The sequence below is a fragment of the Chinchilla lanigera genome, unplaced genomic scaffold (genome assembly GCF_000276665.1).
Source record: "Chinchilla lanigera isolate Chin_1 unplaced genomic scaffold, ChiLan1.0 scaffold00014, whole genome shotgun sequence".
NCBI classification, from domain to species: domain Eukaryota; kingdom Metazoa; phylum Chordata; class Mammalia; order Rodentia; family Chinchillidae; genus Chinchilla; species Chinchilla lanigera.
The window spans coordinates 2,406,831-2,430,818 of record NW_004955415.1 but is presented as its reverse complement, the minus strand read 5'-3'; the positions used below and the strand labels follow the sequence as shown (position 1 = coordinate 2,430,818).

General features: G+C 34.9%; 1 protein-coding gene across 3 annotated transcripts in view; it reads right to left on the bottom strand.

Annotated features, from left to right (window-relative positions):
* Window positions 1-23,988, bottom strand: part of Adamts19 (ADAM metallopeptidase with thrombospondin type 1 motif, 19) — a 232,925-nt gene that overhangs the window by 186,636 nt on the left and 22,301 nt on the right. For all 3 annotated transcript variants that reach the window (XM_005380553.2, XM_005380554.2, XM_005380555.2), the window contains one exon: window positions 1,139-1,304. In XM_005380553.2, the coding sequence (XP_005380610.1) occupies window positions 1,139-1,304 (166 nt within the window). The remainder of the gene's footprint in view (window positions 1-1,138; window positions 1,305-23,988) is intronic.

Below are 23,988 nucleotides of genomic sequence, written 5' to 3'. Positions count from 1 at the left end.
ATACAATTCGCAGATTATTTTGAGATAATTATATCCTAAGAGGAAACATATTACAATATTTTCTGAAGCTGACACCCTCACAATTGATAATTTAAACATTTGTAGTCTCTGCAAATGATATTGTCACATTTCACATACCTAACCTAGCTGCAAAGTCATAATTTATTTTAGGATAAATATCTTGGCCCTATATCAACACCTAATTTCAAATCTGCAAGCTGAAATTTAAAGTCATTACACTGAAAATTCTTCAGTAAATTCGTATTTCTCCATAGTGGAAATATTTCTCATATCAGCAAATACTGAGATGTCTAAATTACATAACAAAAGATTTTCTTAGGGAAAATTACAACTTGTTTCCTGAACTTTTGTTCTAACTTTAAGGTTCTACTTATGTGTAAAAAAAAAATCTTCCTTAGCATTCATACAAATGCCCCTGATTTCTGAATGAAGGATGTAAAAAAGCACTTGAACCAGTATTCCTTATTTCTTTGAAGGAGTCTCAGACGCCAAAGAGGAGCGGATTTCCTGGTTAGGACTTGAGTCTCTGAAAAGTTCCAGATTTATGAGATCCACATGCTGAGAACAAAGTTTAAAAGTATAAATCATTACTTTTCTTCCTCTTTCGCGGCTAATTTTAATTTCAAGATGGTTTTTAGATGAGCTTTTTTTAAAAAAAAGACGGATGCTTTTAGTCAAAGTAAATAGGTGTCTATGATGTTCTCTTTGAGATGGACTAAAATAAAGCTATGATCTCATAGTACTCAATTTCAGGAGATCTGGAATTCTCTCAGGGTCATTTCTATTCCAGTGAACTGAAGAATATCCCATAAGGAACACTTCACAATTCAAGATAGTTAAGGGGCATGCTATGTAGTCATCTCTGAAGTCCTTCTGAGTTTCCATTTTCTAATATTAAAAAGTAGTGTTTCACAGGAAACTAAAAGAGAATTCTAAAATGGACATATATAATTGTTATTCCCAAGTGAATTTCCATGTTACAAGTAATGCTAGTTGACCTAAGAGAGGGAGAGGCCAAAGAAAGAGGGAAAGAAGCAAAGGGAGGAGAGGGGGAGGGGATGGGAACGGTTTGGGAAGAGTTCTCCTCACACTGCAGTAAGTCCTTCAGGAGAATTACCTGAAATGATACCACAGTAATGATTGTGAAGAGCTGACTTCTTTGTGACTTTTTCCTCCACAGATCTCTTCTGCCTGTATATACGGTGTGGGTGACCTGTGATGGCCACTGTATCATTGAGTGGTTCAATAAATATGAAGTCCTCATTCAGCTGTATAAATCCCATCTGAAATATATAACACAAAATAGGTGTAAGAAGTACCACTGAATATACCACTTTGAAGGTCTTTGAATTATGTATTCTATTTAACATATATGCACACAGTCTTCCAGTGGAACTATTTTGGCAGTGACCCTAGTAAGGTAACTATTTTCCGCTCTTACTACTTCACCTTTATGTACTTTATTGCACTAGCATAAACTTCACTGAGTTAGCCTTAACCCATGTGGGTGGGAGGCTAGATGCCAGCAACAGATGCACAGTAAAAACTCTGGAATGCTAAAAGCTCACTTTGGAGGACCCGTGGGGTCACTTGTATGTGCAGCATGTACAGAAAGAGCAATGCAGCTTTTAATTGCGGATACCACACACTCCAATTGTTTGACAGTCGTCATTTGGTGAAGTGAGTCGTATAGCATAGCCAGGCAAATACAGGAGATATAACATTATATTTATATATAAAATATTCTTTGAGTCTTCTAATTGCTTTTAAAATCTTTGCAAGATAAATTAAAGAAAAATGAAGCATGTTTTACATAAACAAGACTGCTGTTTTTTGTCATCCAATTGTGGAGAGAGTTAAAAGTGTAAAACATGGTTATGATCATTAAAAAGAACTTACAACAAGCTGGCATCTTTGTGATATATTGAGCCTAAGCCTAGTTGTTTTTATTTCTTCCCTTTTTAGAAATATAAATGGATGTAATTAGGAAGAGTTCCATGGGGAGGACCATAATATGAATTGAATATTTTAAATTGAACTCTTTCTCTCTCTCTCCCCCTCTCTCTCTCTCTCTCTATATATATATATATATATACATATATATAGGAAGAGTTCCATGGGGAGGACCATAATATGAATTGAATATTTTAAATTGAACTCTTTCTCTCTCTCTCCCCCTCTCTCTCTCTCTCTATATATATATATATATACATATATACATATAATGATAATTCCTAGTAGCTAGCACAGGCCCCACCACATGCAGAAGAGTTAATCAATACTTGTTGAGTAAATGAAGGATTCTAAATTTGTCCCCTTTTTCTGCTTTTCAAGGTACTGCCTTCTAATTTAAATTTTGTTTAAATTTTAGAGTGTATTAATTGTCTACATAGAAAGACAAAGTGATAGTCAATATGAACCTGTTTATTCTGTAGTGAATGACCACTACAAGGTAACTTAAGAGTAAATTTTAAAATTCTAATTAATTTCATTCACTTGAATTATTTATATCTCCCAGTAAAAATCTCAAGAACCAGAATAAACAATAATCAAAGTTTCAAGAATATGCTAAAATATGCTATTGTACCACTTTTATTCATCTTCTGTGCCTTCTCCTCCTTCCTTCCTGTCTATTTTTCTTTCATACACACACACACACAGACACACACACACACACACACACACACACACACACATTTGAGGATAGCAGTGAACAGAAAGGAAGTGTACTCTAATATCCTTTAAAAATATTAGGCATATTTATGCTTAGGTAAACTATTTTTTCTTTTATTTTATTATGATTTTTCAATGACTTATTTTCCATTCATGTTCTACTTTTCTCAAATCTGAAACTAGCCTGAATTCTACAGTTACTATATAAAATCTAGGAATGTTTCCCTAGGTCTTAATTTGACAAAAATAAGAATATTAAATAAAAAATATTAAGGAATGACCATTAAAAATATAGTACATCTACATGAATTGAGAATAAGCAGTATTCCATTATATGTCACTGATTTAGATTGTGAAAATATACAAACATGCTATTCTTATCTTAGAGACTAGTAAATTCTTGAGATTTAGTACTTAAAACCATTAAACTGTAGCTAATGTTTAAATTATGGTGCTCAATTAGAACATATCAGCAATCATGTATTTACCAAAATCATAAATTTTTGATCCAAAACTTCTTTCAACAGATTATAAACATAGTTAGGTTTACAGCGAGAAACCTTATAAAATTTAAATGCACTATTCATATAAAATTTAATGATTCCAAGAATAGATTCTGGACTTAGACTATTCATAACTTATTGCTAGCTATGTAACTATGAGAAATTTACATTAGCTTTACACTAAAGCTTCACAGGGTTTCTGGAGGGCATTTTTTGGAACACATGTAATACCATTATCACGGGGTGTGATAATAAACATTCATCATTATTTTTATTCAAATAATAAAAATCGAAATAAATAGAAGAACCCAAGTTTGAGTATAAACTAAATCCCTATTAGTACTGTATGAGGTAAATGTAAATGTTCTGCTACAGCATTTCATTAAGAGTTAGAAACCTCATAATGTAACATCTCTATTGTAAAAGAATTTTATGTACAAACATTTCTAAAACAAGAAGGCCACTTTAAAAATAGACTAATTATAAATGGTGACTCACTAAATGCGTATCTACTGTCTGGCCACTATGTGCCAGACTCCTTCCTTTCTGAGGCACATTGAGCACCAACTGTCCTAAAGTGCAGTTAATGGGCGCAGAACACCACCTTAGAGACAAAAAAGTGGCCGACGTTCCTCTGTATCACTTCAGATGCTAACTTGGATTAAAGCAGAAACTCAGAAAATTTTGAGGTTTGCAGTGTTTCCACAAAGGCTCATTTTTTCTCTTTTAAAAAAATACATTTGTTAGCTTTAGCTACACTATGATTTTACAAACTATGGTCAAACATGAACCTATATGAACCTCTCCTCATAAATGTCCCTAAGGTCTACAGCCCAGTTAGAGAGCTTTTGCTTTTGTGCAGATGCACACTTCTCAGTTTTAGGAGAAAGAAAAGGTCATATGAATTATTATGACATAATACATTATCTGCCATAAATGCAAATGAAGAGTTTTTCACCAAGATTGTCCTTTTTAAATTTTTTCAGAATTTTTACTTATTTTGAAACATTTTGTGAGGATACCTGGAAGTGTTATTTCCTTCTTTATTGCTGTTATCACATACATTTTCTCAAATGGCAGCATGTGTTGCTTTACCATTTATCGTTTAACTTCACAATTTAGTGAGAATTTCAGTATTTTGCAGTGCAGCCTTCCTTATGTGAAAATAAGTTACCTCTCATTTTTTTCTTACCAACTTTGATAGCATGAGGTTATTATTTTTATTTTTTTATTTTTTTATTTTTTTTTTGGTATTTTTGAGACAAGGTCTCGCTACGCAGTTCAGGCTGGCCTTGAACTCACTTTGTAGCCCAGGTTGGTCTCGAACTCACAACGATCCTCCTGCCTCAGCCTCCCGAGTGCTGGGATTACAGGCGTGCGCCACCACGCCCGGTCAGCATGAGGTTATTTATTTGGTCACTATGCAGTGATCCTTAAACACTGGTGCTTATCTTATCAAATGCAAATATCTCACTTATTCCAATCCAGATTAATTGGAAACTACTGTGATAACCAGATTAAGAAATTACTGCAATAAACTATGGAAATATCAAATGCTGGCTTAGACCTTACTGAAATATTAGAACAGGAAGCAATACAGCACTGTTCACCTCTGCTTCCTGTCTTGCTGGAATGATGATTTCACTTTCACTGCCTCTCCTCCAGCTCACTTCTATAACAAAAATACTATTTCAATTACCCCACTTTGCTCCTCATTTTCCCACTTTCCCTTTTTCTAATTTTCTTTACTTTCCAAAACTTTCACTATCTGGGTAAAGTTTCACTGAATTGACTCAAGGTATTTATTTGTGAGGCAAAAGGTATTTATTGATGAACAAATATTTATTGACCACTCATTGATTCTGAATACTATAGTATGAATCTGTGATAAAAACCTAGGTTTTACAATAGATGATTCAGCAATTCCACTTCTTAGGATATATGCAAAGGAAATAAATCAATACATCAGAGAGATACTTTCACTTCTTGTCTGTTCCAGTACTGTACACCGGAGTCAAAATATGGAATCAACCTAGTTGTCCATCAGTGGATGAAATGGACAAAGCCAACTGGATATGCACACACCATCCTGTTTGACCTTAACAATGAAGTAAATCCTGCCATTTGTGACAATATGGATGAATCTAGAAAATATTACGCTAAGTAAAAAAAGTCAAAGACAACAAATGCTGCATGATCTCACATGCATAATCTTCAAAACCTGAACTCTTAGAAACAGAGAGTAGAGTATTGTTGGCCAGTGAGAGTGGGAGGCCAGAGCATATGTTGGTCAAAAGATACAAAGTGTCAGTGAGACAGGCAGGAAGAATTAATTCAAGACATCTATTATATGACCTAGTGGCTACAATCAATAACAATGCATGTTTACTGGAACTCTGCAAAGGGAGTAGATTTTAAATGTTCTCATCATAAAAGTTAACGGATGTGCTAATTGGCTCGATGTAGTCCTTCCACATGTGTACGTGCAGTACACTGTGCTCATAGGTCTGCACAATGTTTTGCAATTAAAATAATCTTAAAATATAGTATATCACAGGAATAAATATCACAAACTTTAAAGGGTGTGAGGAAGGTAACAGATCATAATGATCTCAGGAAATGAGAAAGATTATGAGGAGAAACAGGATGTAGATAAGATGGTGGCAAAAATGTTTCTCGGAAAATGGGGCATTATGAGCTAGGACAAGGGGGATGGAAGGCTGAGGTAACAATCTGAAAGGAAGCCCGGTTTCAGCAAAGACAGGGGAAAACATGCCACAAAAACAATATGAACTGATATAATCGGAAAAAATCAAACGATAGTATTCTTGGTAGAACAAATCAGCCTTGAGTCTCTCAGGATAACCAATTTATTGTCTCAATATAAGGTGTATCAGAGAACTAGTCTGATGCAAGAATGAACACAAGTGTTTATTTGTGCTAACAAGAGTTGCTGAAAGGATCTGACATTAGACAAATGTCTGATGCCCTACATGATCTGAATTTTTGTTTAAGTCTGTCTTTATTTTTAACAGTATTTTCTGGTAAGTTTGTTATGGTGTATATCTCACTCAGTAAATAAAACATTATTCTTTGAAACATAAGCATAACATAGAGCTTGGTATAATTAAAATGTCATATATGTGTTCTCTGATTTAGTAAAAAACAATGCCATTTCAATATTACTTCTACCTTCTATAGGTAGAAGTATTTTCTCATACACTTGTATACGCTATATGTACATGTAACTCTGCATGAAATATACTTGATACTGCTTCTGTCTTATTTTTTTGTAATTCTAAAACACCCCTGCTCACTCAACCCTTTCAGTTTCCTCTCTGTGGCCAGGCAGATAAGCTTAAAACCCTTAATGGAGGTGTATAAGTGTGATAAATAAATTACAATCTCTTATTCAAGTTTACTTTTACTACTTAAATTTCATATATAACCCTTATGAACAAACTCCAATGGTGTAAACAAACATCATATTTTAATGTATTTCAGAGTAACAATCAGATGTCTGACTACATCTTGGCACACTGTACATATTCTGTTTTCTTTCCAAAAAGTCATTGTCTCTGGGCAGAACTATCAAGTCTTCAAAAGCAAGCAGACCCTGTTGTCTCTTCGAAGTATTACTTTCCCTATCCATTTCTACACTATGTACTACACTAAACCTACTGCAACTAGTTTCCATGATTAGACCATGTGCTACTGGAGGGGAGCATCTGACATGATTCTCTTCTTCATGTCTTCAATGTACAATGCCTGACAGAGAGCAGGTGCTCTGGAAATGCTGCATTTAATTCAATGTCGTGTTCTTTTGGAGATAAAAGAAAACATCAGTTTTTCACTTTAAATCGTTCTATTCACTCAACCTATGAATTCATCTGGGAGAAAATTAGAATTTCATTTCTTCCATCAGGATTTTCCCAGGCTGCCGTCTTTGTATGCCCAGTGGTGATTTTAGGAAAAACTGTCATACAACCAGACTGTTAACATCATGCTACTTTTATTTCCCAGCCAAAGGGCTTCAAAGAGAATTATAAAACTAAAGTTGATAGAGGGAAACAGAAATCCTCTGGGCATCACCGGAGTTTTAAAATCAAGAAAACTAAGCTTTACAAATATTGCAGGCTTGCCCGAATTCACAAAGAATTAATGTAAATGTCAGGACTAGAGTTTAAGTTTCCCAGTTTCCAAGTTAATGTTTGGTTTTAGTACATCATCCAGTAGTTGTTTGCTATCCACATTCTACTTAATATTCTGCCTACATTCCACTCGGCACTGTAGCATCAACTTAGGAAACTGCTATAAGGCTGTGTGTTCCACACTTGTGTTTCTCTATGCTCTTCTCTGTTTGACCATTGGCCACTTTCCAAATTTTTATTTTTCTAATTCTTATCTCCTCTAGCAGCTATTTCTGTTCCCTTAAGCAGGTTACATTCCTCATTCCAAGGCTGGTCTTTAGTTAGCAAGCATTCTCTGCATCTGTCACTCAGTGGTCAGGCAACTCCTTATAAGGAGATGATTCCCAGATTCCCCTCGAATTCCACTCTTCCCTGTCAAGATGGACTCTTCTTGTCTCTCATGTCCATTACCTCATTTCTGCTGTATCTTCATTCTCTCCAGACCAGCACCTCATCTCTTATGTGTGTGTCTCCGCTATGGACCTAGCCTTTTTTCAGATAACTAGGCTCAACAGCACATAGTCCTTAACTTTTTCCTTTGCAAGCTAATTTTTAAATTTTAACAAAACAATAATATAAGAAAATAATATGTGTATATATTAGGTATTCCATATGCATAGTTTCATTTAGTGACACTGAGCTTGCAGCACAAATGCTAAATTTTCAATTTTAGAGTTGAAAAAGTGAGTTACAGAAATATGCATTGTATGCCAAGATTACAGATTAGTACATGGTGATGAAAGTGTTCCAGCCGAAGACTCTGGCTTGAAGTGTGTGTTGTTTTTGTGAGGCTGTCTGCAAAGAACTAAGCCCGCCACATGACTGCTGTTTCAAATAATCCTCATTTTCAAAAAATTTTGCACTAAGGGTATGGACATCAAGCACAACACCTCACAGATGGTAGATATCCAGAATTTTATATCAGTGACTAGACCAGGCTGTATCTCTCACAAAAGAGAAGACAAAAGCACGTCATTGGAGGCTATAAACTTTACTTTGAGCTGACTGTTTTATGTGACCGGACTTCTTAGTTGTCAAAGACACTCTGGCTTCCTAATGGACTGAGCGTTCATAACCAGGCCTGCTTCAGTGGTAAGATGCCCTGCAACTCTCCAAATGGAGACTTGGGAGACTATCTTAGGATTTTCGTTTGTCTTTCCTTCCTCTTTTCTTTTAATTCTCTTCTCTGTTTTCTTTTTAAAATCATTTTCTGATCATGGAAACAGAAATTTTATTTTATTTTTTTTATTTTTTATTTTTTTGGGGGGGGTTTTCTCCGGTACCGGGAACCGAACTCACGACCTTGCGCATGCCACAGAAATTTTAAATAGTAGAACATTTTAAAAATATACTTAAAAGCAGAAAGTAATCATCCCCCAGCCCAAACACACAAAAAGGATAGTTTATATATGGATGCATGTACACATTTCCTTCTAGTCAATTAACATACACATGCACATCTCTATACTTACATGGACATATGTAGTACCATGTGTGTGGGCATGTGTGTCTTTACATGCATTTATCTGTTCAAGTTTTATGTTCTACTTTGTTTTCCCATGTAAGACTAGATTCTATTTTTTAACGGCACTAAACAATCTTCATAATCATGGTCTTAATTACCAAAGAATAGTTTATCCTCCATGTAATAGTTTTATTAGCTATTCATATATTGAACTCTTTATTCATTTAATGCTTATAAGTATCAACTTTATAGCAAGGAGGGCTTAGAATACAGATGTGAACAGAGCTGGAAAGGCCCATCATCAGTTAATGCCCCGGGAGAGAAATAGTGGATCACTGACTTAACTGGATGAAAGACCTATTAGTTGTTTAAGAACTACTTACTGAACTTTGTAGTATTATCTATGCCCTGATTTCTTTATTGTGCTCTATTTCAGAATTTTAAAAAACATTAAATTATATCCTGGAACTATCTTACCGGATACCTAAGGACCAGTGTAGGAGCTGAAAGTGCCAACCAGCAAGGATGAATTCCCTTTGCCTAAGGATGTGTGTGAGATACTCAGGGATGAGGGCTATCTATGGAGAGGAACCTCCCCCAAACTCATAAATGTCCTCTAGAAGGGAACATCCATTTTAAGCCCCTGGAAAATGCCATCCTGTCACACTGCATCACCACAGAAGCTTCTTACCCTTCCTGGCATTACTTATAACTCTACCCTAGCACAGCCAGACAGGCCCCATGTACCGGGCAGCAGGCGGGAAACTCTAGGTGGGGAAATGCCAAGGGTCTGACTTCATCCCCTCTTTTCACTGCATGGGGCTCATTCTAAGAAAGCCTGGATGTAGAAGGCATGTGGCAGAGAAATTTGAACTTTACATGCATGTGGAAGGTGTGATGATTAGGAATGGCTATTTTAATTAGCAGACTTTTTGTGACTAAATTTACCAGAGGACTTCTTAAAACCTAAAAATAGGCGAGGTGGGAGTGAAAGTAGGGAAAATGTTACCATATCCCCTGAGTCCTATTTGTTCACTGAAAAGTTATATATGCGTAATATTAGTTCAGAAAGTACTAAAACCTATGAAAGGGTCAGAGGGTTGTGCACAAATGGCCTGCTGGATGAGCGTACAACTGAGAGAAGACAGAGCATTCAAGAGTGGCCAGGTCAGGGTGTAGGGAGTGAGCACTGCAGCCAGCAGAAAAACAGTTTCTGAGATTAGAACACATGTGATGCATCTGAGGAAAAGCAAGGTCAGTGCAACTGTAAGAGTGTGATATCAAGGGAAATCGCTATCAGAAAATAATGCCGGGGCATTCCATAGCAGCATCACTTACTTGATTTGAATTTAAAAATAAACTGTGAGAAAGTCCTCTTTGGTTTCTAAGCCATCTATCTATCTTCCCTTGACAGCAGTTTCAGATTTTGCTGAAGGGTGCTTCATGATGGCTCCTTGTGCTGTATTCTTTTGACACAATCATATTTTATTTATGTAATACACAGGAACAGATTTAACTCCTACAGGTAAAAAAATTCTCTCTATCTCAATTTCTTATAAACTGTCATGCTTATCTAATTTTTTCTTTTGACACATGATAGAAGAATTAAAAAGTAGTTATAAAAATGTTCCCTCTAAACTCTATTATGTATAAACAATATCACACATACAATAATAAACAGCAGTTGCTTTTGGCCTCTATGCTGAAAAAATAAAAAGGAAGTGGTAAAGCAGAAAATCAGTCCTCTCCTTACATGACATTATCCAAATGATTAATATGTATTGCTGTTATTATCATTATCTCAGTTTTCCTTTTATACCTCAATTAATTTTCCCTTATATCAAAAATATTGACTTTAAATATATTTTATCCATTTGCTTTACTATAATCTAATTATAAAACTTTACTTTATCGTTGTCTAGAGTCTTTAAGTATGTAAAATAACAGTTAAGAATAGGATCAAATTCACATTTAATCTATTTGCTAGCTTACCAACAAGTCTAGCTGCAAGCTATGATCCATTACACATCTTGATGACTAATATTCATTACAAATGTACCAACTCATACCAACCATATAAAAGTGTGAAAGGCACTGAGCATGCAAAGGTGAAAACAAATTCCATCCCTGTCTTCGTGGACCTCATATAGTTGTGGCACAAAGAGGAAAAACAATCATATATTCATGCAAATATACATAGGCAATTACAAGTTATAAAACAAAGTTCTCAAAGAAGCAGAGCAAAAGCAGTGATGCTGCAGAAGTGTGCCCAACAAATAATTTCTAAGGAGCTGGCATTTGAAGCAGGACCTACAGTAAGAATGCAGTCTGTCTTATACATACACTTAATGAGTATGAGTTAAGTGTATGTATAAGACTGAATGTCAGTTCAGTTTCCTGAACGTCACACAACAAGAGGAGGTATGTGGGAGGAACTCAGTCTACTTCATGTTCACAAATGTTAACACTTTGGAATTATTATTTATAACAATATGTTTGTGTCCCATGTATATGTCACAAAAAAACTATTTTTAAAAGGAAAAATAAATGATAAATGATATAGCTATAATACTAATATAGGGGCAGGTACCAAAGGAAATAGAATTGCTTCAGGAGGGCAGACATCTAAGATATGGAGAAACACAGAATATATTTCTTCCAGTGTAATTCTTAGAGAAAGCATTTACTTTAAAATTTACATATATGACACATATAGATGTATGCTATCTATGGCTTAGATTGCACTTTTCAAGAAAGTTTGAGATGGAAAGACACAAGACTTGCTTGGAGGTAGCTTCAGTAACCGAAGTAATAAATAATTTCAGCATTAGTGTAATGTCTCCCAGTGAGGAATCTCTTCACAAGAGATGGTGTGATTCAAGTGACCTGTTAAAACTGTGGTAAGGCATTTAGAATGCACTTGAAGCTTAAATGAAGACACTGATCACAGAGTAAATAAGTGATATAAATTCAAAAGAAAACCACTTTTGTTCTTTTTTAGAAAACAGACTAGAGCATAACAAGAGTCGAATTAGGGAGAGGAGTTCCAATCATCCAGTGGAAGACCTTGATGGCTATGCTAAAAAAGAACACATGACAGCTTGACTCAGGATGTGGGAAAACATAAAACTATTTGAATTTACCTTGCACTCTAACCAAAGCAGAGAAAACCACCCAAATCTGTTAATGGTATGATGGTTAGACAACAGGGAGCAGGACAGAATGATTCAAGAGACCCCAAAGTTTCTAGGTTGGATACTCAAGAAGGGAAGAGGTGATTGTAATTGAGATATAAACGTCAGCTCATAGGGATGAAACAGATTTGGAGGGTAGAAAATCAGTTTCTGAGGAGACTTAATAGGTGTGATGTAGCTAGGAGATTTCATCTAATTGGAGAAATCAAGTAGACATGTTGAGTGTGGATCTTAGTGAGGATGTTTAAACTAGAGACATATTTCCGCAGGCTGCCAAATGAAGATAAAGTTTCAAGCCATAAGAATAAATTATGTTATTTCCAGAGTAGAGAAAAAGAAGAGGAAAGGACAAACAAATCCTTAGACTCTAACACTGAGAAGTGGAGAAGGACACACGAAAGCCGGCTAAGGAGACAGAGCTGATGTGTTTAACACGAAAGAAGTTTGTACATTTAATTTTTAAAAGAAGAAATAAAACAGAATTAACTTTAACTAGAAGTCGCTTTTAAAAAAGACAGAAATATATTCTCCCTCAGCTCACTCGGACTAAGCTGTCGCCCCTGTCTAACCCCCGTTGCTCAAGTTAAAATGTTTAGGAGTGCTGCGCAGGATGATCAAACACATGTGCGGAGGCTGTTGTTAAATTCAACAGCAAAAAAATGAGCAAAGAAACATTTCCATGGCTTCATCAATCAGGATTCTCATAAGTCATAACAACGTGACTTTCCTTTGTTGCAAATGAGGAAATTGTACATGTTCCATATTGTTGTGTCAGTAGGAGAATTCAAATTTATTAACCAACTTTGCTTGACCCGTATTATTTCTTACACAAAAAAGATGACTTCCAACTTCCCACCGCCCTCTCATGTAATGCGCTGGTACATATTCAGCTGTATACCTAGTTCTTAAAGGGTTAGTCACTCAGTGATTTGTTCAGAACCATTCACCATGGTGATGAGCTCTTGTGGCACTTATCTCATATAATTCCAGCCCCGTTATGTGCTTTAAGTGGAACTGAATGAGACCACTGAGAAAGCTGCACAGCTGCACTTTGGGAAGCGCTCATCACTGCCAGGTCTAACTGGTGACCTCACAATTGACAGAGATGCTGCCAACCTCCTACATACCCCTAGAGAGCAGATGCAAATTCAATTCACCATGGAAACAAGATTAGTGGAGCAAACTATTCAAGGACCATAGCATTGGTACTAAGAGACATGGAAAATGTGCTGCAACTTATTTTCAGGATTCAGTGAAAGGTCAAATGACCACAATAATTTATTTATTCAGTGAAATTTACTGAGTGAGTACTATGTATCAGTTCATGTCCCAGGAGCAGGAAATAAGCAGTACACAAGATAGGGAGTCATGTTTAAAAAAAACCAATAATCTTGAATATCTTCAAAATATTTTAGAACTTTACTCATTGTACGTACTGTCCTCTGTCCTATTTGTCATCTATCAGCAAAATGTGATGGTGGTGGCTTTCTCCCGTTTAAATTCCTTGGGCAAACATTCCCTATCCCCATTCTGAATGACATTAAATAATGTCCAAGACATTGCAGTGGTGTTTTCTCCAGCAAAAGGCACAATAAACCTCCTACCAAATGAACTCATTTTTTCCAAGGTTTGTTTCTTAAGAGATCCCCACACGCAAATATATATATATATGAAAAGGAAGAATTTAGAGAACAACATGAACATTTTTCCTTCCCAACTTTATTTCATACATGTTCTATTAGTGAAGACAGAAGATAAAAAACCCCTCTGTAACCTCATGCTGACATCAGAGCCTGCCTTAGATCTTGCACCCAAAGCACTAAATTACATAACAAAAGCCCTGAAACTCAAAACACTCTGCATATAGCTGACCACATCAGAAAATCAAATGTACATAATGTTTTAAGAGATTTATTAAAAGGGGGATATCAAACAAAACAAAAATTTAGGGGTCAGTTATTGTTCCAGATTCCACCTAGAAAAGCTGTCATTCAATATCATGGATAAGTATTCAAAATTCTTTTTTTTTTACTTTAAAAAGTGCAGTAAATGAAATACAAACAAACAAAAAATAGAACAATAGCAGCATACCAGTATCACAAACATAAACAAACCAAAGCTAGAACATTTAAAGTGATGCAGGATATCAAGACAAAATAATACGAATTAACAGTGGTTGTTATATTACATATTACTATCCTCAACTATGTTGCTCAGATTACCAGATGTAAGAGTGGAAGACTGTTCAAACCATTAAAAAGAATAAGAAGATAATTATTAGGTAAAACATTAAGGATAATGCAGAGTTTAACTAGACAAGATGGTGAGAATTCCTCATGGTAATTCCACTGCATATTTTTACCTTCTAATCAGCTGACCAGATTAGAGTTCATGCACAAAAACCAAACTGCAAGTGAAATACTTCAAATAACCAACAATTGGGATCTCACCTTATTGAAATTTTTTGCACATCTAAAGAAATCACCAATAGAGTAAAAAGAAAACCAATGAACTAGAAAAAAATTTTAGCCAACTGCCTCTCAGATAAAGGACTTCTATCTAGGGCATATAAAGAATTAAAAAATCAGGCCCCCCAAATTCAAAGACCAAACCCAAAATTGGGCATCTGAGATGAATCCACACTTCTTAAATGAAGAAATACTAATGTGAATAAATACATGAAAAATGTTCAAAGTCATTAGTCATTCAAGAAATGCAAATTAAAACAACACTGAGATATCATCTCACCCCAGAAAGAATGTCTATTACCATAAAATCAACCAATAACAAATACTGGAGAGGCTGTGGGGAGAAAGGAACCCTACTCCACTGCTGGTGGAAGTATTCAAACTTCTAACCATGAGTTATAGTCATCAATAAAGCAGTTATCATTCTGAGGCAATCCAGGTCAGAACTAGATAACAACTCTCGGAAAGATTTTTATAAAAGGTTCAATGCACTTTATAGTCACTTCCTTATACACTGAGTCCCAGGTATGCATCTTAAAAGTCAAAACTCAAATATGTGACAAAACCCTGTCACTAAAACCATTTCTGACCAGAAATTGGTTCTGTTTCCATTCCTACCATTTTATTAGGATGTTCTTTACTTTATAAAGATATTTCTTAGGCTTCAAATTCCTTTGGCTCTAAAGCACGGCAGTGAATGATGAGTGGAACATGTCCTTAGCACCCAGGAGAGTTGAAATAAGAGACTATAAGAAAAGTAGCATTTTAAAAACCTTGTCCAGGCTCCCTGGATAATAAGATGAAAAATAATTTTATTTTTGTCATTCTTTATTCAGAAATGACAAGATAACAAAGTTTTCCACATAATATTTGACAAATATTTGTAGATTTCTTTCAAAAACTGTAATGATGGATTTGTTTTGTTGAAACAGATCACGTACGACTTCCCATAATCAATCTCATTCCCTGATCAATCAAAAGTAGGACACCATGGTCCTTTGTGCATTTGTTTTCATCTACAGTACACATTTTGTCATTACAAATGTTGCAGTGAACATGTACAGACTTATTGCAAAAGATACACTGTAGTGACTAAAGTCAGGGTAGATTACAGGAGGGGAAAGGCTATCACAACAATTCTGATAAGGAGTTACCAGCAATTCAGGGTTGGGTGAAATTGCCAGCAATGAAGTTTATCAGATTCGGTATAAATTTTGAGGATAGAACAGCGTGTAGTAATGTTTGGATGTGGGCTTTGAAAAAAGAGAATTCACAATGTGAGAACTGCAGTATGATTTTGGTTTATGTCTTATGAAACTAGATAGTTGACGATCAATAATATAGAAAACAATGAGGGAAGAATAGCATTACAAGGGGGAAGTGGAAGGAGATCAGTTTAGCTTGGAACTTAGGTCTGATACATACATCCATCAGACTTCAAGTGGAAATGCTAAGGAAGTGACTAGATATATAAGCCTAGAGTTCAAAGAGAGAGGTCTGGCCAGGGAAATAGCTCAGTGGCATAGCACCTACCTGGCTAGCATGAGGTCCTGAATTTGATTACCAGTACCAAAAAATAAAAAAAGAAAAAGAGGTCTGAGTAAGCGTATCCATATGGAGTCACTGGCATATACTCAGCTGTGGATGATAAGACTGGATAAGATCACCAGGTGAATGCAGATGAGGAAGGCCCATAGCTAAGCACTACGACACACTAGAGTGAAGGAAATGGGGGAGGTATTAATCAATATGACTTTTTAAGGAGGAAGAGTCAGAGACCTGTGGTGTCCTGGATAACAAGTGATAAATATGGATCAGGAAGAAATACTTCAAAATACATCAAAATACATCAAAAATGCTGATGCTGCTGATAGTGAAGTAAGATAAAAGAAAATCAGTAGACCCACGAGAATATTTTTCTCTATCAGCTCCATATCCTCTATTTGCAATAGACATTTTCAAATGGCTTCTGTGAAATATGAGCGCATATTTGTTTTTTATTCAAACAAAAAGATCAGGTATAACTATTGACATTTCATTAATGCTAAATGCAGCATAAACTTCAACAGAAAACAGTGCAAATGTCAGATTCCAAAACTCATCAGACCTATACGTGGATTTTGCAGTGTGAATATCAAAGGATATTGATTAATCTTTCCAATTTGCAAGGAAAAGGAAATATGAGAAAGAGTAAACTATGTGAAAGCACTCCATCAAGAACAAAGAGAGGGCCAGGGATACAGCTCAGTGGCACAAGCACCTGCCTGGCAAGCACAAAGTCCTGAGTTGGATTCCTGGTACCAAAAAAAAAAAAGAATAAAAAGAAAAGTAACTGAGGTGTGACACTGATTTCATTCTTCTCTGTAATAAAAAATAAACATTGTTATTTTAGTTCCATCTAAAGTTTTATTTAAATGAGAAATTTCTTTTTTATTTTTGTAAATTTTATACAGCTACATGAAGCCATGACGATAAAAATATTTCTCAATATCAACTCCATCATTCAGTTCAATAAAATAACTACCTATAATTTTATGTTAGCATTTGCAAACTGAATTAGAATTACCTTCATCTTTCTATATATAGTATTTAATTAAAGTATTATACAGTATCATGAGACTTGCTAGAAAATTGTTCTGGCTGCATTATAACTTTATTTAAATAGTTGGAATTCCACCCAAATATTCTCAATGACTACTTTGAAAATATAACAGTTAAGAGAAAAATGATATTCAGAATTTGAAAGAAAAAAACTAAGTTGAAGTTAAAAACATACAAATGGATTGTGGAAACATTGGTATAAATATGGTATCACATATATTTCATAAAGAGAGGCAATCATGAAGACTAACAGCCAAGTGAGCAAAAGATAGTCACAAGTTGCAAAAGAGAAAAAAAAAAAAAAAGAAAAACTAGAAAACCAGGTTTGGAATAATTCGTGGATAGTAATTAAAACAATGTAAATTTCAACAATCAGGCATAATTTTTTATTGCTTCAAATAGCAATTAAACAAAAGTATATTAAATTATAATACATAACTGATGAAAATAAGGTGAACCTGGTGCCTTAGGACCTTGTTGGTGTCCTCACAAATTGGTGCCTTCTGGTAAATCCCCATAGAAAGTCATGTCACTTACACCTTTGAAGTCTCTAATTACAGTTCTGGTATTTTATCCATTGGATAATTCAGAATAAGACCTCCTTCCCTTCTTTTATCAGTCAACAATGTAAAAATACTAAAGAAAAATTTGCAGAAGCAATTCAATTATAAATTTAGAAATGGGAAGGTTTTTTTTTTAGAATTACCACAAAATCACCACATAGTATAACATTCATTTACCAAAATTATAAATAAATGGAGGACAGCTGCAAATTCACATTCAGAAAATGAGCAGAATAATGGCATATTCAGGAGAAATAAATGGTTGTGTAGGTTGGAAAATGCAGATACAGAAATGAGGTGTAGGTTGGAAAATGTTAAATGTAATGTATTTGATGTGTCAATATTTAAATTAAAAAAGTATTCTTTGATTGGAAATACAACTCAGTGTAATCATAGGAAAATAGATAGCAACCACCATATAGCAAAATTCTACCAGTGATACATGACAGAGTTGTTCTTTTTTTCAAATTGCTATGTAGTTACACTATACTCATAAAATATAAATATATGAGCAGTGATCAAAAACTATGGTGAAAGTTCAATTAAAAATATTTATTATAGCAAAAGACGCTGTCCTTAATCCCCCTCAAAATATCTTCACTCTCAACACACTTACCCCATTGTTCTTTCCCCTTTCTGAAGCAGTTCTAGAAGTCACTTTTCACTGCCATTTGCTCTGCCAGATCTGCCTCAATGCCATGAATCAACTCAAAATATTTACCTTCCATGGTCATCTTGCCTTTGGGGATGAGCCAGAAGTCACATGGCGCCAGATCCAATGAGCAAAGTGGATGAATACGTACTGTAATGTTTTTACAAAGCTGACTTTCCTTTGGATGGCACTCAGCAGCAGCATTCGCTATATTTTTCATCACACCTCATAAAGACATTCACAGAAGAGGACTTCCAGAACTGCTTCAGAAAAGGCGAGAACAGTGGAATAGGCGTCTTCAGACAGCTGAAGTCTTTCGAGAAAGATCAATTACAATTTGTTGTTTATTGTCATATTTTTTAAAATTTAAGCATTTACCAAATATATATATAATATATATATATATTATATATATATATATAAACCTGCTTACTCACAGAACTGTTTAACTGTACAGTACAAGCAGTATTCAAGCCCTCTGTGTCAAAATGGTTTTCACGTTATCGGTATGTGTAAAGATCTCTCTGATCACCACCCTCAATCCTAAAAACTTTTACTTCTCTCTGAAACTAATCATTATTACCTATTTGATCTGATACTTTCCAGTTATTTTTAAATCTTTATGCATGTACATATAAGTACCCATAAGTATATACATAGTATTGAGAGTTTTAAAAACCATACTTAGCAACATAATTTTTGTGTGACATCCTATAGCTTTCTTTTCATTGAAGCTCAATTATACAAAAGTATTAAAAGAGCATAGTAGAAAGATTCGGTTATGACTTTAAAGAGAAGAAGATCTTCTTACAGAAAACACCAAAATGTAGCAGTCATATGGGACACCGGTATCAAATTTGTCCACATCTGACTATAAAACTGCTAAATTAGGACAAAGTATTTATCTTTTTTTTCCCCCTGGTACCAGGAATCAAACTCACAACCTCGCACTTGCCAGGTAGGCGCTGTGCTGCTGAGCTAAATCCCCAGCCCCTAGGACAAAGTATTTATAAATATACTTGACAGATTTAAAAATATATGCTTTGTGTATATATAACTAATATTTTAAATATAAATAAGAATGAGATATAAATTAATATAGTGGAAGAATTTCAAATTACATAAGAAATTCACAATACAAAAACTGTAATGGTTGAAGATGTGAAAGAAAACAAACTGATCAATAATAAAAGAAATTAAAATGGAAGCAATAACAGAATGTCGTTTCACAGCCATTTACTTGGAAACAAATTTTAATTTAGAGAATTAATTAGAGTTAATGGAGTAACTCTTACTCTAACAATGTTGCTAACAGATGAAAGGGGACAAATATGTTGAGGGGAAAATTACAATGTATTTTAAAAATGAGTATATTTGATGGCTCAGGATGTCATGAAGAAAATATTTGCACAAGGATATTAAAGAAAGAGCAAAGATTAGTAGTACAAATTATTTCTCATGATTAAAAACAATTGAAAACAACCTGAGTTATGTTTGTAGTAACTTAATGAAGCAGTTATAAAATATGTTTTTAAAAGATAACTAAGAACAGTTCAATGTCTACTCTGCAAGCTCTCAGTAACCTGGGATAAAATGACACCTCCTCACCAACAAACAGAGATTTATTTGAAGAATTAGGAATGACTTCACACTCTTGCCTACCTAGATGCCAATTTCATTTGACCAGTATTACTTTTATATTTTATGAGTTTCAAATTAATTGTCTTAATTTTATTTTATATCCTTTGATTTGATTCCTAGAAACAAGTAGGAACTAGCTTCGTTTATTTTATTATGTTATGAATGTGTGCTCACCCTGTACTTTGAACAGATCAGAAGGCTTCGGGTACATGTCCTCTTCTCATTTCCATTTCCTATGCACTGTTTTAAAGCTTTTGAAGGCCGTGTAAGGCCATAGAACAATAATCAGATTGATGCATCAGCCCTGTTAGATATGCATTTTATAGTCACTTGGGTCACTTGGCCATAGAAAAGCACTAATGGTACTGATCTGAACTTGAATGGGGGAAGTGTCATAGACTTTTGAAGGATCTGTTCCTCGCTAGCATTTTAGGGTTAAAAACCTGACAGAAAATTTGGGAGTAAACAGTAGTGAGAAAACTTCATTCAGCTGCTCAAACAACAGAGATTTCCTGGAAAATGGGTAACTAGAGGTAAGCATTCTGTCAGAGCTGTTCAAATAAATTAATATACAAATGCAATGAGTATGTTATGTTTATGTTAACCTAATTTAGTATTTTGAATTTATTTGATTAATTTCACAAATACCTATTAGTTGGTACTTTTGAAATGTCTAGTTATTTAATACATTGACTAAAATAATTTATACCTCTTTTTATATCCATTTTTTTGATAAATACAGTTACATCACCCACAGTGATGGCAGACACTGCTCTAAGTATCTGACTGAGTCTTAAGGAGAATAAATTAAAGCACTAAGAGGTTAAGTAAATTGGCAAGTACTTTTCTGAGGATAGATTCAAACCCGCACACTCGGGCTGCTGAAGTACAAGTGTCCCAAAAGTGAGTTCAGCATTACATTTTCAATCGCTAATGACTAATAAGCTGGTTGTGGTGGCGCACACCTATAATCCCAGCACTCGCTTGGGAGGCTGAGGTAGGAAGCTTGCTGTGAGCTCAAGGCCAGACTCGGCTACACAGTGAGTCCAAGAACAGCCTGGAATACACAGTGAGACCCTGGCTTAAAAAAACAAACAAACAAACAAGCAAAAAAGCCATTAATGGCTAAGTTCTTTTGCCTTGAAACTTAATGATGAACTTTTTAAAAATTCAGTTTTAACTATATATGAGATGTGCTTTGCCTAAATGAAAGTATACTTTGTTTTGTTTTGTTTTCAAATGGTAACATACGGAATTTCTTTTTTATTGTAGGAAAAATACATATATTGGGAATTTCATTCAAATCAATTTGACCGGAAGGAATCTTAATATTAAAATGACAGACAAAAGATCTCACACTGAGAGAACATCCTCAAGTGTCTGTTCAATCTCTTAAATGTGTGACATTTAAGATAATAACATCACTGATGCTTATTTTTTCCGTTGTGTGAGAAAACTAAGGACTGTTATGCTATGTAAGAAATGAAGAGCGTAATTTGTAAGCATCCTCATTCACTATGAAGTATGCAGCGAAATCTGCTCTTCCAGAGAAGAGTGCTAAAGCCATAGCTCCAGAAGGTGGACACTTCCAAAGCATTCGTAGAATCAAAAACATCATTCCTAGCAAACAAAACAAAACAATTGGGAAATCTCATGACATACAATGGAATTGTTCATCTACCCAGAAACTAAGAGACATTGATCAGAATCAGATTTCCACAACAGTTGAAATAAGATATGAGGACACTGCATTAAGAAAGGAAAAGTTAAACGTCACAGTTCCATTTAAAAATTGAAGCTGTTGATGATCAGTTGATATTGATCAACATAAGCTTCTTCATAATGACTTCATTTAATATACCACCACACATTACTGAGAAGAGATCACCTTGGTTACCAAAAGGATCTTGAACATTAACATGTTCCAAGCCAGGGAAATCAATGTAAGGAACTGCATAAAAAATAAAATTTCTCCAAGTGTGGTGATGCACGCCTGCAGTCCCAGCACTCACTTGGGAGGCTGAGGCAGGAGGATCTCTGCGAGTTTAAGGCCAGCCTGGGTTACAAAATGACTTGAAGAAGAATCCTAAACTGCATAGAGAAATTCCATCTGAAGTGGACAAAAAGAAAAAAGAGAAAACAAAACGCCTAGGTAACCCCTTATTTCAGTAGACACTGCTTTCACTTCTGCCACATCACATTTTTCCCTAGATAATAAGATTTAAGGTAAGAATAGACACAAACTGTTTTAGTTAAATATATACATCACATTTACTCAACAGGCTCTCAAAAATGTTGGCCTTTGACCATAGTGATGTCAGAATTATGTTACAGCAGCTTGGGTAGTACACAAAAACTATATCATATAGCTAAATAGGCTCAGTTATAATAGTGCAAGCCCAAAAATTCAAAGAACTCTGTATTTTGGATTAATTTCCTCTAACATCACTCACTCATCAACTTAAAGGAATGGCCATTGCAAATTCAGTTTGGTTTCCGGCTTCAGGAGCTGAACCTGATGCTTAGCAGGTGAGAATGGATGTGAGTACCTCTGTAAACCTTGGTTAGGACAAAGCCAATACTAAGAGTGCAACTAAAGCAATCCCTTACTGTGGTACAAATAAGTTTCTACCCATTAAGTGAAGTTACATACATGAAATCACTTTGCAGAACACTAAATCTCTGCAGAAAGCAAACTAATCCCATGCTCTGCCTCACAAAATCCTGCTGACTTCTTATATCCACAATGAAGATTTTAATTTCAACATAAATGTTTGGTATTTTTCCTTTACTATAACTATTCCAAAGCTCTCTAACAGAAAATAAGTAGAACTGGAGGACTAGCTTCACACCACGCACAACAGTTACAGCATTGCCTTGCAAATTTTCTGTAACTTATTATTTTTTCAATTTAAGCCACATGAAGACTTGACTTCTTATATGGGTATGAATTAATTCGGATTTAATTCAATAACTAACCAAAAATACATGTGAGTGGTAGTTCGCACTAATTCATTATGTGCTGGAGTAAACTGATCCAGAATTGAAGACACATGTTTTACTGAATGAGACTCTAAATTAGTAATGCCAGAAACCTCTCCTGTAGACAAAGTGTAATCAATTATTTCAATAGAAGTATGGACCTATTTGGAGTTCCATATTGAGTGTCAAGAAAACAGACCAAGAAAACAGATAAATATGTCTACTGGACACTCATAAAAGTAGTGAAAAGATAGCAAACTTCAAACCATTTGCATATATATATCATGCATATATATATAACAATGCATAAATAGAAATCTAGCCATTTACAAATGGAGCAATACACTAACTATGTACCATGGAGAACCAGATTTGCCCTATTACAAATAAGATATATTTTTTTTGAGACATGGTCTCACTATGCAGTTCAAACTAGCCTTGAGCTCACTTTGTAGCCTAGGCTGGTCTCAAACTCGCAACAATCCTCCTGCCTCAGCCTCCCGAGTGCTGGAATTAAAGGTGTGCACCACCACGCCCAGCTATTGTTATATTTATAAAACATACATTTATTATATTTAAATATAGCTCTCCAGGGACATAAATTAACAAAAATACTTTTATAAAGCCTCTACAGTTTTTGAAAAACTATTGCATTTACTTATAAAGCTTGGCATGGTGACAGTTGTAACTATATGCTGAAAATCATTGACGTTTATACAATAAAGAGTATCATGCACTGAAAAAATTGCCATCTTGTATTTTTTCAAATTTTTCTCACATCTTGGCAGTTCCAAACTACCTTTTCTAGAGAAGAAAACAAGCGCTGAACTCTTTAGGAAGTAAAAGAAGTAACTATGTAATATGTGCATCTAGAAGAAAATTATTGTTCTGGCTACCTCCAGCTTACTGCTTGATTAGTAACAATTAATCTTGGCAAACATTTCCACTCAAGTTTCATGTACCATAAGATGAAATAGCAAGTAGATGGACCTAACAGGAGAGCAAGGGGATTCTAGAGGGTCTCCTGCAGGGATG